General features: G+C 40.2%; 1 protein-coding gene across 1 annotated transcript in view; it reads right to left on the bottom strand.

The window, feature by feature from the left end:
- SHANK2 (SH3 and multiple ankyrin repeat domains 2) overlaps positions 1-18,099 on the bottom strand; it is a 569,301-nt gene that overhangs the window by 200,901 nt on the left and 350,301 nt on the right. Inside the window, exon 14 of the mRNA XM_065403513.1 lies at positions 1,574-1,656. Within this exon, the coding sequence (XP_065259585.1) occupies positions 1,574-1,656 (83 nt within the window). The remainder of the gene's footprint in view (positions 1-1,573; positions 1,657-18,099) is intronic.

The following is an 18,099-nucleotide window of genomic DNA, read 5'->3' as shown; positions in this document are numbered from 1 at the left end:
TTGCAACTATAATTTTACTGAAAAAAGAGTATCATTATGATTATGTAAGGCCAAAAACATATTAAGTGCTAAAAGTAAACTAGGCCTCTGCCTCACAGATAATCTAGATACAGGCAATCCCTTGGCCTTGGTACTCTACAGTTCTCCATTTCTGAGAAGTATATTCCCTTTTATTGCCACATAAAGCAATAAAAATGTGTAACAGTAGTTCAATTTTGATAGTGAATGTCAAGGCCTTTTGGAAATGTAGTATATGTTAAAATGCCCATCTCATTCTCTGAAAGAGCTGACTAACATGGTTTATGATCTATAGCTGTAAGGAAAAGTCTTACCAACATTAAATGAAAATGTAAAAATCAAGCTAAGTTATTCTTTATATTTATTTGCATCTCAAAACATGAGCAGAAGAGATATCAGTTTCTACAGTAAGAGAAGGCACAGCAGCTGGTAGCAGCCCTGTATCAGAAAAGATTTAGGATTAGTAAGGGCATTGGATCTTTCACCTGAGGAACTCAGACTTGTGTGTCAGAGAGCATGAGACTGAATGAGAAATACTTGGGCTTACACAGAGGGTGTAACCTCTGTTTGCTGCATAGACAACTCATGCCAGTTAATCAACAAACTGGTAAAGACATTGACTTTCCTGGACGTCCCCACACACATGCATTTAACCAGGAGGACAGAATAAATGCTTTTACTGCTATTAAAAAAAGAAAGATTGTATTAATAATTTTAGTGAGGTAAGATAAAAATGGTGTCCCCAGAAGAAGGGTGTGGAATATCCTTCATGACCACATGTGGGCAAGCCTTGGAGCCAGGCAGGGCAAGGAAGAACCCACAGAAAAACTGAGGGGGAGCAAGAGATGGGACATACCATCAATATATTTTTAAACATAAAAGGAGTAAAATTTACTGTCATTGAAGCTTAAGTTAAAAAGCAGAGCACTAAATGTAAGGCTTTACTCTTAAGAATCCTCTAAAAGTAGATTTTAGTCTAAGAAAAAGGTTAACATTTTAACATATGAAGAAAAGCATTTTTTTAGTACACACTACAGGCCATGCAACATATGTGCAGCTTCTGAAGAAATAAAAAAGGATCATATTTTCATACTAAAATTGTGCCAATGTCACCTTGCACAAGGTCCACACCTATTTTAAGCAAAACCCTAACTGGCCTTTTCTATGTGCTATTCATGGACATAATTTTAATAGACTGACATTTGAAATACATAAGGTAAGAATTTTTTTCATCTGAAGCAAGACACCTGTAGTTTGGCTTAGATAGATAACAGAATAGATACATGGCAAAATGTTGCAATTGCCCTGGAAATAAAAATAAAACTAAAACTTTCTTCCCCAAGGAAGATTATAAATGAGACAGCTCTGTACAAAATCCAAACTGCTCAAACAGAAACCACTAAAATCCATCTGAGTAGCACAGCATACAGCAAACACTGTTGTCTAGCAACCAAGTGCACCAGGAATAATTCGTTTATTTAGAGGTGTGTGTGTGTGTGTATATATATAAAATATATTTTTACACATGCACACAGAGACACAGAAAAATACATACCTTTTGCCCCTCTGAGCACAAATCCAAATCCTTCATTGTCTTTTTTCTGCAGGACCACTGCCTTTTCTTCTATAATGCAGTCACTGTAGAGAGAATTCCGAGGATAGCGACCATTATTACATCCCTTCATCACCACTGTAGTAGCTGCTCCTCCAGTGTGCAGGTTCATCATCATCACAGCCAGTTAATCAAATAATATTGCAGTAACCAAGCATGGGGAAAAAAATAACAGCAAACAATGTGGGGAAAGACAAAAGACAAAGCTTAATGGTAAAAGAGAACATGACAATGCAACTTAAAGGGAATGAAAAGGCAGAGAGGAGAGAAAGAGGAAGAAATCATGCATGGTGGTTTGTGTTCTCTATGAATGACTGAACGAATGTGTGATCATGTCATCTGTGGGTTAGCTAGGATTCTAAAAGAAAAGAAAGTAAGTGAGCTGAATGACAATATCATTAATAAACTCCTCAATCATGGATGTACCAGATGCATCTTCTAGTGAAGCCAAAATGAAACCAACCAGAAGAAAAATGAGGCAGCATTTTAAAATTTAAATTAGATCTGTTTTCTGTATTAGCTAGCTAAAAAGGCACAAATATAGTCAGAAAGCTATGCCTTGCATCAAAAGCCCCTTTTTCAATCCTATTGAATGTTGCATGCTGCAAGAATCCCACATGATCATCTGACAACCTACAATGCTAACAACGTGCAGCTGCCTTGGCGTCATCAAGCACAAATCTCCACAGCATCAAGAATCTGCATAACTGAAATAGTAACAAGGCAAGTGCAATCATGAAAACAAATTTTTTAAAAATATTTCATATTCCTTGCAAAACAGAGAAATGCTATAAAACAGGAAGATAGTAAAAAGAAATCCATGCAGACAGTATTTACTTAAAGAAAATGTAGCTTTAAGATTCTTGCTCACGTTATCAAAGAAAAAAGACACTGTATGAAGAAAATGCAGTTTTGCAAAATAAGCAAATAAAAACAGGCTTTGCTTGGATATTTTTTAAAATATGCAAGCCTAGCTACAAAGATTTAAGGGGCCTGAACTTTTTTCCCCCTCCCCACCTTTCTTTCATCAGTACAAGGTAATTAGAATTAGGTTAATAAGAAGTGAATACAAGGTAAGAATTAAACAATTTTAAGCATAGCTATCAAATACAGATACTACTGCCCATTAAATGGTGTTTTCTAAATAAGGACAAGGTTACAGGTTAAATAAGGAACCACAAACAAAATGTACTACAAAACAGTGCTGCGGGGCTTAAAACTACACTACTAGTAAAGATGGAAGTAAATACAAGCTAGGAGTGAATTTTAATTCTCACTGTTCCATACATGCATATCAACTTCAAAAAGGAGATGCTTGAGGGAACCTTGATACAGCACATTTGGCTGTTACTGCTCACCTATAGAATCCAGTCACTAAGGCTTCTTTTGCAGAGGGGAGGGACGCATTCACTATTGCAAGAGATTCAAACTGTTTTGGTACTATTATAAAAAGAACCAAGAGAGGGATGAACTCTGATAAAGAAAAAATGGTGGGAACTGCATATTTAAAGCTCTGAACAGAGACGTATGATTGCATCATGACACTAAAATACCCAGAACTAACACCAGTGGACACCTTCCAAACTCTAGCACATTCATATATTAAAGACAGTTTCTTATAGCTCAGCTTCACTTTACAGAAGTGCATTTTACAGGCACTTCAGGTAGAAAAATGATGAAGGTAAGTATGAGACGTGACATGCAAGATTTAGCACCCACCCTCTCTCCATTTTGGATCCCACCACCAATATTCCAGTGCCAAAGCAACCAGCCGAATTTCCCCAGCTGTAATGTTCTTTGCAGTGTTGGTGTCGCTGTGTTGGTCCCAGGATATTAGAAAGACAAGGTGGATGAAGTTAATCTCTTTTATGACCAACTTCTATTGGTGAAAGAGACAAACTTCTGAGATACACTTTGGCTCTGGGAAAGGTACTCAGAGTGTCATAGCTAAATACAAGGTGGAACAGGTTGTTTAGAATATTTGTAAACTACTTATGCTAAAGAGACCATTCAAGACTAAGCAGCCTGTTAATACCTCTGCAACCAGAGAGCAAAAAAAGGGGGTTAATGGGTTACAGATTGCTGTAATAATACATATTAAAGACACTGGATTATGGCTACTTACAATAATGTAAATCATGCTGTTACATTTTAAGAATACCCAAACAACAGAAAAGCAACAAATAAAGATTTGAGAAAATGAATGTGTGGCCATTCTCTCCTCTACCCTGCAGGAAGGAGGGACTTGGCTTGACCTTATGGCTGTCAACTAGTGTCTCAGAACAGAAGTTAAGAGTGGGACAGAGTAGGCATAAATTGATTGATGTTTTCACTGCTGCAGAGCCAGGAATCCGATAGCTTCCCTTGCTCATTCTTCTACTGCTATCAACAGGCAACAAGCTCGTTTTTTCCATCCCATAAGACGACAAAATGTCTAAGCATAAATGGTTTCCAATATAGTTTCCTTTGTTTATTTTGTCCTGATGGGATTCTTTTATCTAATATTATGCAGGGTGTATTCAATTTATGCAGATCAAGGCATGTTGGAAGCCTGTTTGCAGTCTACATGGGTCTAGCAGACTAAATGGTGCCCATCCCATAACTAGGTCAAATTATCATGGATCAAGCCGCCTTGGTAGCACTCCCTCAATCCTGAAGGTTGTGTGAATACTTAGCTACAGGGTATTCATATAAAGCAGTGGGTCTCAAACTTTTGTACTGGCGACCCCTTTCACACAGCAAGCCATTGAGTGTGACCCCCCCCCTAATAAATTAAACACACTTTTTAATATATTTAACACCATTATAAATGCTGGAGGCAAAGCGGGATTTGGGGTGGAGGCTGACAGCTTGTGACCCCCTATGTAATAACCTCATGATCCCCTGAGGGGTCCCGACCCCCAGTTTGAGAACCCCTGGTATAAAGCCTTAACTACCAATGATGAGTAAGACACACACATGGTGCTGTAGGCCCATTCAGAGGGCTCGTCTCCAACGGATAAAAGGAACATTTTCCACAGGCTGTTTGAGTAGACCATATGGCTCCACATGAGACTGAGTGGTCCCTGCTATGATGAAGACTATATGCCAAACTCCAGAAGGTAAAAAACACATGAATTTAGGTTTGTCCTGTTTTGAACTGAAATTAAGGAACAGACATTTAACAGAGGAGTTCATAGGGTAATGTTAGTTTTTCCCACTATTAGATTGTGGCTGTCAGGTTAGTAGTACTAAAATTGATAGGTTATTAGTTGTACAGGGCATTAGTTACCTTACCACTGGACTGGTTAAACCTGACATACGTCATATACAAGATGAAATGTAATTAGACCACCTGCTATAGAGTGCTGGCCATTGTTTTATATAGCATATTTTTCCCCCAAATGGGCCGTTTATCAGATAGGTTTAACCTAGGCCTCTTTACTCCCCCACAACAGTTCGTCAGCCCCTAATTTTGAACTATTATTATCTGGCAGAAAAAACAAAGTCCTAATTCTAAATCTGTTGGTGTTTGTTGGATTTAACAAAACAGATTACCACACTACTGAAGGAAAAGTTATTATATAAAACATACTCCTCTACATGTATGTAACTCGTTTTAAACCTGAACCATTTTGTGAGGTACGCAAAAATTAGGGATTCTTACAGACTGGGACACTGAGGAAAGGAGGTTAGGTGTTTTGCCCATAGCAACAGAGAGAAATGCAAGTGGCCGCTTTGTACACATCTAATCTCTCCCAAGGTAGAGAAAAGCTAGCTTTTATCCATTCTAGAGTAGCTCTCAGTGTAGGTTCCCAGTTTCCATTCTTTTTAACAGTCCATGTAGGCAGCTACATTTGAATTTTAATACTGCTTGAGTAATGCAAGGAATCCCAAATTGCAGCTCACTGATATGCCTGAGATTTGAGGCAATTCCTACAGTATATTTTATTGCAAGATACAATGAAATTCCAGTGAAGTACAAGTTCTGCCACTGCTGGGATGGGTCAATCTGACTTACTATTTATAGGTATCTCCCTTACTGTAATGAGCTCAGGAACGAGAGGCTGATTCTAGTAATTAAGAACGTCAAGATTAATGAAGAGACTACATTTGATTGCTTGAATTTCCCTGGCCATTGATCATCCAGCTGTGCAATTCACTGTAGCAAAATGTAGAGATAGAATAATTCATTGAGCAGCTATTAATTATTTTCAAGTGGCAAGACTGCATTTGGCACTATACAGAATAAGTGGGAAGATACACAAATGGTCCCTGTCCCAAAATGCTTACAATCCAAATAGAACCATCATGATATTGTGTTAGACTTATCTTCAAACTTTTAGTAGTCTCTCTGCAGTACCTCCCATGCAGGGATCTCTGATTGTGCTGATGCTTATTTAAATGTACATGCGGATACTAAATTCTGGTTATTTATTTTGTAAAATAATTATATGATAGGCATGAGAACTACGGAAGCTTGGGAAATAGCATCTCTGGTTGCAATTTACTCTTTAACCTCTCTACCATGTAGTCTTTATACGTATACTCCCCTCATGACCTTAACTACTGGATACGTTTTAGCTACTGGAATAAAACGTATTCCAGTTTTAACTACTGGAATAAATTGCTTAGGGAGGTTGTGGAATCTCCATCTCTGGAGATATTTAAGAGTAGGTTAGATAAATGTCTATCAGGGATGGTCTAGACAGTATTTGGTCCTGCCACGTGGGCAGGGGACTGGACTCGATGACCTCTCGAGGTCCCTTCCAGTCCTAGAATCTATGAATCTATTATTATTTTTGTTTTTATGAAGCATGTTTTTTTCTTTTTGCAGAATATATATAGCTGTTTTATGTATTTTTATTTCTTCTAGTACTATTTGCTTTTGCAAGGCAATTGCCATAAACAGAATAAAATCTAGCAGAAGTAAATTTTATTAAAATATAAAGCATGACTAAGGTTTGTCTCCCCCCATGTATCAAACACACATGGTTTCAACAGAATAAAAGTCTACTCTTGCTAAACCATTTCAGTTTGTCATTTTTGCAAGGAAGAAAGGGAGAGACAAATTCTAATTTATATTGAACTCTTCCTTTCATATAGAATAGCAGAAATCCTTTTGGTTGTTAAGAGCAAGATTTTTTAGGTGGCACTAAGAAAATCTAACTTACGGATCTTTAACAGTGATCAATTTTCTGTATGGACAGTAGCAAATATTACTTTTCAAGACATGATTCCACTGAAGGAAAATGTAACCTTTTATCAGGATTAAAATATTGGGATATGTTCAGGAAACTGGACTGAAAACCCTCCTCAGATACCAGAATAAACATCCCTACCACCATTTACAGGAGTGCTAGCTAGTAAAATAAGTTGATGGTACACTAGTTGGACTGTAGGAGAAGAACGGGATGAAGGGAAAAAAGTCATTGATTTATTAATTTTTTTTTTTAAGCTGACCTTTGGTCTCTGCAATGCCTGTAGTTGTGAAAAATCACAGATTTGCAAAATGGAAACAACAAAAGGAGACTACCCGCTTTCATCTAAAAAAGTTTCTCTCATTTTCCTTGCACAGATTAGTGATACTCTTGAAAAAACAAAACCAATGGTCTATGTTCAAATTCTGAAATAGGTGGTTGGGTGATGACCTAAACGTCCCTCCATATACATGCAGTTTTTATGTAAAAATCAGTCAATTAAGTTTGGGGTGTCTCACAAAGAATCCTCTTGTGAACCCTCTCCAAAAAGTCTCAGGGCTAGCTTTGTGTTTACTGTGGGATCTTGACATAGAAGAATCGGTTTTATTTGAGGATGGCAAAAATTAGTTTGAAGACCCCCTCCCATAAGAGCTAAGGGAGGGTTCATAAACTCATTTTCCAATATCAACTATTTTCATTGGGTTATGAGTAAGAGTATCATCAAGAACGTAGGCGATAACCTGGCCTTGGAATTCTAAAGCTATCCCAACAAAACCAACTGTAATAACAATATATAGAAAACATGGAAAACACTGACAGCCATCTAGACTTAAGAGTGATAAATAAAGCTAGAAAGAGACAGAGATGATATGTCTACAGCCAGCCATTGGGTTTGATCCTGCCAGGTGCTTGCAGAGAACCTGCAACTTCCAGTGACCTTGTAAATTGGAGTAATAGAAATGGGATGAAATTTAGTAGTGCAAAGTCATTCATTTAGGGACTAAAAGTTTTTGCTATCAGCTGGGGATTTACCAATTGGAAGTGACAGAGGAGGAGAAAGACCTGGGTGTATTGCGAGATTACAGGATGACTATGAGCCATCAATGTGATGTGGCTGTGAAAGAGGCTAATGCAGTCCTAGGAGACATCAGGTGAGGTATTTCCAGTAGAGACAGGTAAGTGTTAGTACAATTATACAAGGCACTGGTGAGACCTCATCTGGAATATTGTGTGCAATTCTGGTCTCCCATGTTTAAAAAAGATGAATTCAAACTGGAACAGGTGCAGAGAAGGGCTACTTGGATGATCTGAGGAATGGAAAACTTACCTTATGAGAGGAGACTCAAAGAGCTTGGCTTGTTTAGCCCAACCAAAAGAGGGCTGAGAGGAGATATGATTGCTCTCTATAAATACATCAGAAGGATAAAGACTAGGGAGGGAGAGGAGTTATTTAAGTTAAATACCAATGTGGACACAAGAACAAATGGCTATAAACTGGCCATCAACAAGTTTAGTCTCGAAATTACATTAAGGTTTCTAACTATCAGAGGAGTGAAATTCTGGAACTGCCTTCCAAGGGGAGCAGCAGGGGGCAAAAAACCTAACTGGCTTCCTGACCTAACTGGGGTCAGGAAGGAACTTTCCACTGGATCAGATTGGCAGAGACCTTGGGGGCAAGGGGGTTCACCTTCCTTTACAGCATGAGGCACAGGTCATTTCCAGGTTTAAACTAGTGCAAATGGTGAATTCTCTGTAACTTGAAGCCTTTAAACCATGATTTGAGGACTTCAGTAACTCAGCCAGGGATTTGGGGTCTAGCCAGAGGTTTCAGGGGTGGGTGAGGTTCTGTGGCCTGCAATGTGCAGGAGGTCAAACTAGATTATCACGATGGTCTCTTCTGACCTTAAAGTCTATGAGTGATGCACCCCCATACCAGTGCCCCTTGTGTGATGGCCTGGCTAGCACTCTTTCAGTAGACACTCTTTCAGTAGAATTTTTCTCATTTTATTAAAACACACACACACACACACACACACAAAAACCCAAAAAAACCAAGCACCAACTATTTCCCCCTTTCCAACCTCTTGGTTTACTGCAGCTTCCCCACCACTTTTTTTTTTTTTTTTTTTTTTTTTTTAACTGCACCTTCCCCTATTACTTCCTTTTCCACACCCCAAAAACTCACCAAAAACCCTTATGTTGATTAGAATAGAAAGGGTGTCCACAGGTATTCTTTCTGTGAGAAACCACTTGTGTTTCTGTAGCTGAGCTGTTTCCTGAACATACACGCTACTTCTGCAGCTGACTACGTTAGGTACAAGTAAGGTAGTAGTGAGAAAGAGCAGAATGCTTTCAGATTGCTGCTTACTGCTTTACCTATAGCAACATGCCCGTCTTCCAGCCCTCTTGCCCCAAAAGCGTTTAATATTGCCACTACCCTGTTAGTATACATCACTGCTAGTCACCACAGCTTCTAAACACTGTACAAAGATTAAGTACTACAATAAGATGTCCAAGGAATGTCTCCTCTTCTTCCATATAGGAATATACATCAAACTTTTGGATTAGTAGAGGAACCAAGAGGAGTTCGCTGAAGATTTTGGATATTTGTCACACTCTGGAAAAAAATAAGGACTTGCATTTTACTATAAATTACTAAATAGAACAAAGAAACATTAACAGCTTTTAAAAAAAACATTTGATGAACGTTGGTGAACAGGGGAGGTTGCACTATTGTTTCCAGCCTTATAATTAGTAAATTTACAAAGAAAATAAGATTAACCATAGTGGTAAGAAGTGATCCTGTCTTTAAAGACTACATATTTTCACTAATTAATCTTTTAAAATACTGCAGGACAGCTCTCTCACTACAAAGTTTTCTAAAGAGAAACTTGGACTCACTCTCATTCAGCTTTATTTCACTCAAAGTCTAACATATAAATTACACTGCTTTCCATAGACACACAGTGTAAATAAAGTAAATTTGTATCTCTTTCATTCTTGTAGTCATCTATGCCATAAACTAAGATTTATGTAATCAAGTTTGGGAGGGAGGACAGAGGAAGAGTTAATCAAATCTTTGTCACAAGAATAAATTACCAGAATTGTAATACCTTAAAAACAACACCCTGGAGTTGGTACATTCACATCTATTGAAGCCAACCACCTGCGACAATTTGGGCAATTGTCCTTGAAGCCAAAATGGCTAAGAGTTTGTGCCGGCCACTGAGGCAAAAAATGATCAATGAAACCTTGTGACAAGGCCACCCTGGTATCCTACATGTTGGTGGCAAATGTAAATTTGGTGCCTGGAACATTCAAACATTGTCTGAAATGGCTAAAGTTGTCCTTGTTAAACAGCTGACGAGCCTGAGCTTCAATAGCTGCACCTTATCTGAAGTATGCTGGCAAAGAAGCAGTGAAAACAAAGTTGAGGACTCTCTATTTTTCCCCCCTCATATTGCCACAGTGGGTTGCTCCAGTAAAAGCTGGCTATTGTACTTTCACTTATTGTCCAGTAGGCACTGGAGAGTTGGCAGGTGAGTAATGAGCAACTCAGCAATGTCTGATTCTGTACTGGCTAGTGGATATCTTACCATCATCACTGTGTATGGTCCCACCAATACCATGGCTAACAATGAAGCTGAAGAAGGTTTTACCAGCAACTGCAGGTAGTCTTTAATGAAAGCCCAAGAAGATAAGACATCATGACCCTGGGCAACTTTAATGTACAGGTAGGAAAGGATTGCCAGAGTGGTTAAGTACAGTGGGGAAACTGAGCAAAAGAACAAGGGGTAGTGATTGCTGGAATTTGCAGCTATCAATGACATGGTGATCATGGGCTCGCTCTTCCTTTACCTGAAAATTCACAAGCAGACTTGGTATAGTCAAGTTGGTTTCACTAGGCCTGTGATCATGTTGTTGTCAAGAACAGTTGGCAGACACGAGTCATTGATGTATGATTTTGTAGATTTGCAGAACCTGACACTGACTTGCGGCTCCGGCTGACAAAAAGTGCACCTTTGACTTCAATGACAGCCAGCTAATGGGCTGAAACTCTTATTAGAAATGAACTATCAAATGGCTTTCCAATCTGAACTTCTCGAAGCCACTGAAGAAACAGAGACTGCAGTTTCACTTCCTCTGTCATCTGATGAGGAGTGGCATTATTTCAAGACCTCAGTGCTGATCACTGCCAGCTTGGTACTGAACCCTCAGCCCTTCAAATATCAACCATTGATCACACCAGTTTGAGCACATTTGTCAAGCGCAAAAGGAACAGCTGAATGAGTTCAACATTGGAATGTTGTCTAGTCACTAAGCAAGAAAGATAAAGAATTCTGGTGGTCAACACAGGTAGCCAGGTTAGAACAGGCAGCTGCCAGGCAAATTTCAGCAGCCTCCATTCAACTTTGCACTGATTGTGGAGGAAGGTGGCACCATTTTGCCCAGTGAAGAATTGGGATGGTGGCATTAACCAGCCTGCAAGATCGCTAGCATCAATGGGAAGGTCATTTTTAGATATTTCTCAATTGTCTGGTGCCTACTGTCCCTCTTCCCACTCTAGTATAAGTGTGAATTCCAATAGAGCCACCTTCCTTCAGATCTCTTCTTGCTCGGTTTGCCATCCATAAGTTGAAGTCTGGGAAGGCACCAGGAGTTTGTAATGATTCCCCCAAATTGCTAAAGACAATGACTACTATTTTTCCATAGTTGCATAGGCTCTGCTAGACCATCTGGCACACGAATATGATGACCGGAAGGGCATTATTCTGTCTCTGTTCAAAATGGGCCATTAGGTCAAATGTAGCAACTATAAATGCATTGCGTTGTTGGCAGTCTCAGGGGAAAAGTCATTTCAAATAGTGCATCACTGATTCAAGATATTATCATGGAAGTAAAGGCCAGTCTAGTCAGTTCAGCTTTAGAACTGGGCCATTCCACTATTGACCAGATTTTTACCTTGACACAGCTTTTCTGAGAAGATGGCTGAATTTAATAAGCTGCACATAGCACTTTTAAAATAGGCTTTCATCAGGCCTTTGGTTCAATGCATCAAGCAAGCTTGTGGGATCTGATCAGGTGACTCGGCATCCCTGGGAAGATAGTGTTATTAATAGAAGAGCACTCTCTACTGGAGCAGAAAGCGGTGTTTGAATTAATGGTAGCTATCCAGCACATTTTCCTATTTCCACAGGAGTTCAGCAAGGCTGTGTCATCACCATTGTTGCTCAATATCAGCACTGACTGACTGATGGATAAGCTTGAAGAGGCAGTTGATGGTGGCATTGAGCTGAACACCATTTTACTTGGAAACCTCAAATACACCAGTGACATTGCCTCATTGGTTCAGTTTGGTAAATTACTGCAGTTGATGGGTGATCTTACCAGGCAAAAATTAGCATGTATTGATTTGGTTATCAATTCAGAAAAAAAACTAGTCCCTCCCTAGCCATTACCATCAAGCAGTCTTTGTAGCATTGCAACAATGTTTGTAGCAAGAGTCCAACTCTAGATTACAACCAACACAGTACTGTATTAACCTGCCCAGACACAATATCAAGCAGGTGGCAACTCTCAGATACAGTAACTCCTTGCTTAACGGTGTAGTTATGTTCCTGAAAAATGGGACTTTAAGCAAAACGATGTTAAGCGAATCCAATTTCCCCATAAGAATTAATGTAAATGGGGGGGGAGGGGTTTAGGTTCCAGGGAAATTTTTTTCACCAGACAAAAAAACCCAAAAACAAAACTATATATATACACACACACACACACACACACACATATACATATACACACATACACATATACATATATACATACACACACACACACACACACACACACACACGTTTTAAACAAACAATTTAATACTGTATACAGCAATGATGATTGTGAAGCTTGGTTGAGGTGGTGAACTTAGAGGGTGGAATATTTCCTGGGGAATGCCTTACTCCTAAATGATGAACTAGCATTCGGCTGAGCCCTCAAGGGTTAACACATTGTTGTTAATGTAGCCTCACACTCTACAAGGCGGCACGAATGGAGGGAGGGGAGACAGTATGGCAGACAGAGAGACACACCCTGTGTGTGGGACAGAGCGAGAGAGAGATGCAGATTGCCCCTTTAAGTATGCCGACCCCACTCTTAAATACATTGCCTTTAAAAAAAAAAAATCAGAATGTTGAGACAGCAGCTGCGGCCAGCAAACTCTCTCTGTCCTGAGCCCTGCCCTGTCCCCACCCTGCTCTATATGGAGAAGGGGTAAGCGGGGGGGACACCCTGACATTACTCTCCCTTTCCCCCCTTCCCTGCACAGCAAGCAGGAGGCTCCGAGAGCAGCTCCAAGGCAGAGGGCAGGAGCAACACATGGTAGTTCGGGGAGGGACAGCTGAACTGCTGGCAATTGATAGCCTGCTGGGCAGCTGCTGCACAGGGAACTTAGCGGAGTGTGGAGCTGATAGGGGGGATGCCAGTCCACCCTGGTTCCAAGCCCCCACACCAGCTAGCTGCAACGGGCTGCTCTTCCTGCAAGCAGTGCAGACAAAGCAGGCGGCTGCCAAACAACGTTATAAGGGAGCATTGCACAACTTTAAATGAGCATGTTCTCTAATTGATCAGAAACGTAACAACGAAACAATGTTAACCGGGATGACTTTAAGTGAGGAGTTACTGTACTTGGTGCGGTCATATTAGGGCTGGTCTACACTGGGGGCGGGGGGGGGGGGGAATCGATCCAAGATACGCAACTTCAGCTACATGAATAGCGTAGCTGAAGTCGAAGTATCTTGGACTGAATTACCTGGGGTCCACACGGTGCGGGATTGACGGCTGCGGCTCCCCCATCGACTGTGCTACCGCCGCTTGCTCTGGTGGAGTTCCGGAGTCGACGGTGAGCGCGTTCGGGGATCGATATATCGCGTCTTAACGAGACGTGATATATCGATCCCGGATAAATCGATTGCTACCCGCCGATACGGCGGGTAGTGAAGACGTACCCTTAGAATGGAAGACCAATGAATTACAAAATGCATTTATTAGAGGCAGTGCTTAAGTATGTTCGAAAGATATGGACACTTTCATAGCAGCTGCCATCTGGGCCCTTAAGTGGTATCTCAGGAGAAGTCATTACATCAAGCTTCCTATGAAGCTGTGACTCTAAACATTATTGTATCACAGTGAAACGTGGGCACTGCGGAACACTAAAGAACGGATGATTCACATTTTTGATTCTCGTAGTCTTTGTCAATTGTTCTTGTCCTGCCACTTCATACAGATCAGAAATGAGGATATTCTTAGGCAACCCCAGCAACTGCCTACATCAGCTCTGGTCCAGTTTCAGCAGTTTTTCTGATACGGGGAATTACAAAATGCATATACCAAAGACTGCTGTTACACAGCTGACAATCAGATGGTGGCCAAAAGCTTTTGTTGCATGATAACACCAATGACAGATAGAAACTGAACATCTAGCTTAATCCTTAGGATGGTCTGGCTGGAATTGATATTGGTGGTGCTCAATATGAAATAGGCTATATCCCTTTGCGATTTGCCTTGTTGATGAAGGAAGAATGTCAGCTGAATTGGACATTACTAATTTTGTGCTAGGCCCTGCACAAACAATGCTCCAATCCCAAAAGGGGCCTTTGAGTCCTGTTTAAGTTATATTACAACAGTAGAAGCAAGGGAGTAAAGCACTTCAGTTCACAGGATTTATCATCTGGAGCAGCAGAGTAGAGATAATGTAAGCCTGAAAAAGGAAAGACCTGGAAAGGGAAGCATATATGGGAGTGTCAGGTGATGTCTGGGATGAGTTGGCTGTTTCCCAACAAATAGCTGGACATGAGGCAACTGGGAAAGCTAAGGTGGTGTTTTTTATATTTTTTATTTTAACTGCTTAGCCATCTGGAAAAGGTTCTTAGTTTAAAAAAGATTTGGAATGATTTTATTTTCTTATTTATCTAGGAATGTGTCCTCTCTTGCTGAAAAAAGTGATTGAGAAACCAATTTGGCTATTAAAAGCACTTGGTCTTTTTCAAAGGCAATTACTATTGAAACCACCATGATACATTATTCATATCACCAGAGTGCTGCCTCTCCTACTACTGTACTAGACCCTCCTTGCTCAGCTAGAGGGACAGATATGGCAAATGACTGGAGCTCAACAAGCTTTCATTTCCTGCTCCCTCAATGTTACACAAAGTCAGCAGCAAGCAGGCCAGGTACCTTCTTAGCACAAGAAGAATGCCCAGAATAATGTTGTGAAGGGCTACATAAAGTTACCTATATAAAACAAGTTGATAGTTTATAGCTATCTTTCCTATGGTTATCATTATTGCTACAGAATAGAGAAAAACTTCACAAGTAGTGATCACCAATCTTAAATCTAGGCTACAATGGATAGCATGAGAAAAATTTGGCAAATTATGTTCTTACGATAAGCTAGTTACCAAATAGCACTGGATACTGCAAGCGGATACATCCCGTTAGCAAAGTAGTAACTTACAAAGGCTACCTACACTAAATCCAGTTTTATCAGTGGTAGAAGTCAGTTCTAGGAACTCAAATTTACCTCACTATTTAAAATAACCAAGTAATGGAAAGTAATACAACTATATCCAGCTTCTACAGAATCACTAAATCAAAATATTAATTAGCCTGTCATAAGTTAGAGGAAGAATTTTATTTAGAAGTTCTAGACCTTTCAGAGCTTTTTTAAAAATTCAAGCTGCCTGAAGAGTTCCGGTTCTTTTAAATAATTTTACTACAACAAGTGTGTAAAGCTACTTTAAGTGGCACTGAATGAAGACACTACACATATATAGATAAAAGCTTCAAGACATGAATAGGGACTTTGCAGCTCACGTTGAGGTCCCCAAAAGCGTGCTTCTACTCCCATGGAAGGGAATGGCAAAACTCCATTGGCTTATTGGGAACAGCAATAGTCCTGAAAATGTTTAGACTGAATCACCCAAGTCTGCAAGATTTAGATGGAAAGACCTTCCATAGGATTTCAGCGATACCAAAATAAGTGTTACCTTCATAGCATAGGGACTCTGCTCAAAGACCCATGGGTCGGTATAAGCAATTTTTGGATATTTATCTGATCCAAACCCAAATGCCAAACTTTTGGATGTACACCCTTCTAACTAAGGCTACATCCTCACTACAGGGGGGGGTCGATTTAAGATACGCAAATTCAGCTACGTGAATAGCGTAGCTGAATTCGACATATCAGATCCGACTTACCCTGTTGTGAGGACGGCGGCAAAATCGACTGCCGCGGCTCCCAGTCGACGGCGCTTACTCCCACCTCCGCTGGTGGAGTAAGCGCGTCGATTCGGGGATCGATTGTCGCGTCCTGACGAGACGCGATAAGTCGATCCCCAAGAGATCGATTTCTACCCGCCGATTCAGGCGGGTAGTGTAGACCTAGCCTAAGACAGTTTTCAGACAGCTTTAACATATGCTGTGAGCCCTGGACCAATCATGATCTACTCCTAGCCTCAGAATCACTATACGAGAATACAATGTACACAATATATGAAATAGCATATTTTTAGAACTAAATTTTACATCTTTGAATTGATCAAATATGACATCTTCATATTATAATTCAAATTAGGGCATCTAATACTCCAAGAAATCACATTATGTGACACAGTTCCAAATAAAAATCACTAATTGTAGCCCACAAAATGCAGACCAAAGCATAATTCACCTTAATTCCACAGAAGCAAGAGAGAATCACTCAAGAACCTCCAAAGAGCTAATTCAGTAACATGACTGAAATGCTACCATGCTCTTACACTCAATGAAGTATGAGTGACAAGTCTCATGACTCCTCTACCAAGTTTTCAACCATCTGTGGAATGTATCGGTAATCGTCAGATAGGAGAGTATTCTACAATGCAAAAGCATCCAAGGCTGCATTATTTGTAAGCTAAATGTAAAGATAACTTTTTGTTTTGTTTTTTGAGGAAAAAACAGACTAGTGTACTATAAATGAGTGAAACAATTCAGAACAAGCAGCCACGCCTAACTATTTAAACACTGAAGAACTGTCCCCCACCCCAAGGCATTTTACATGCTCTAACATTTTTTTCCTCATTATAACTGCTGCTAACTACTTCTTGTCCATGCTTTAGATCAGTGGCCTCCAAACTTTTTTGATCGCGCACCCTTATCAGTAAAAAAAATTTGAGCACGCACCCCCTGCCGCGCCAGCTCTACCATTTTTGCCAAAGCAAAAAAAAAAAAAAAAAAAAAAAAAAAAGCCGCTCAGACTCCTGCCCGAACTGCCGAAGCAGCAGCAGCAGCAGCAGCAACAACAAAAAAAGCTGTTCGGACGAAGAAAAAGAAACATGCTCCTCCTGCCGCGCACCGCCAAGGACCCTCTTCCGCACCCCCTGGGGTGCACACACCCCACTTTGGAGACCACTGCTTTAGATGTATGTGCATGCATAATGGCTAAGTCTATCTTAATCATTAAATTTCAACACTAGCACACCAAGGAAAATTTTCTTCTATATGAATATATGCACATACACAAACTACAATTACAAGCAGCCTTGGTGACAAAAGTGCCTAAAATCTGCCAAACCAAATTCAACTGAAAGAATGTGGAAGGAATCCCCAACTATATCATGATACTGAGATAACCCATCTCTCCCCACCAAGGAGACAACAGAATGTCTAAAACCCAATGCCTGCAGTCAAGAACAGTTTTAAAATACCTTCCAAAGTATGCAACAAAAATATAAAATTGTCCCAGAAACCAAACAGAGTAACAGATACACCCCAACTCAAATGTACTGCTTTCTAAACAGGTATGTGTTATATAGGTTACATGTAACATGAAAAATTCATAAAGAGGAATAGACATCACCTGACTGAAAGATTTGACTAAAGGTATTCCCAGAAAAGCATACTGCTGGCTAATTACACTGCCAGCCTCTGCTTCACTATGCTCCAGACCTGGGGAACCCAGATGAGAGTGCAGAGTGCAAAACCTCTAAGATACTGACAGTGCCGATTCAATCCTGCAAATCTTATTAATAACCACTGACTATATTGCCAGTGATAGGTGTACATACTAAGTGAACTTCTGACACAAGTTCCTCCCTTTAGGGCTATGCATGGAGGGATGCTGGATTCACCACATAAATGAAATTATGCCACACTGCAATCAAGGAGAATTTCTGACTCCCTGTCCAGCATCAGTTATGGCCAGACCTCCCCCAAAGGCATCCATCCAGTTTAAGTATAATACAGATGGACAAGGAC

Source organism: Emys orbicularis, chromosome 4 (genome assembly GCF_028017835.1).
Source record: "Emys orbicularis isolate rEmyOrb1 chromosome 4, rEmyOrb1.hap1, whole genome shotgun sequence".
In the NCBI taxonomy this organism is placed as follows: domain Eukaryota; kingdom Metazoa; phylum Chordata; order Testudines; family Emydidae; genus Emys; species Emys orbicularis.
The sequence above is the reverse complement of the archived record's forward strand: the minus strand, read 5'-3'. Positions and strand labels throughout refer to the sequence as shown.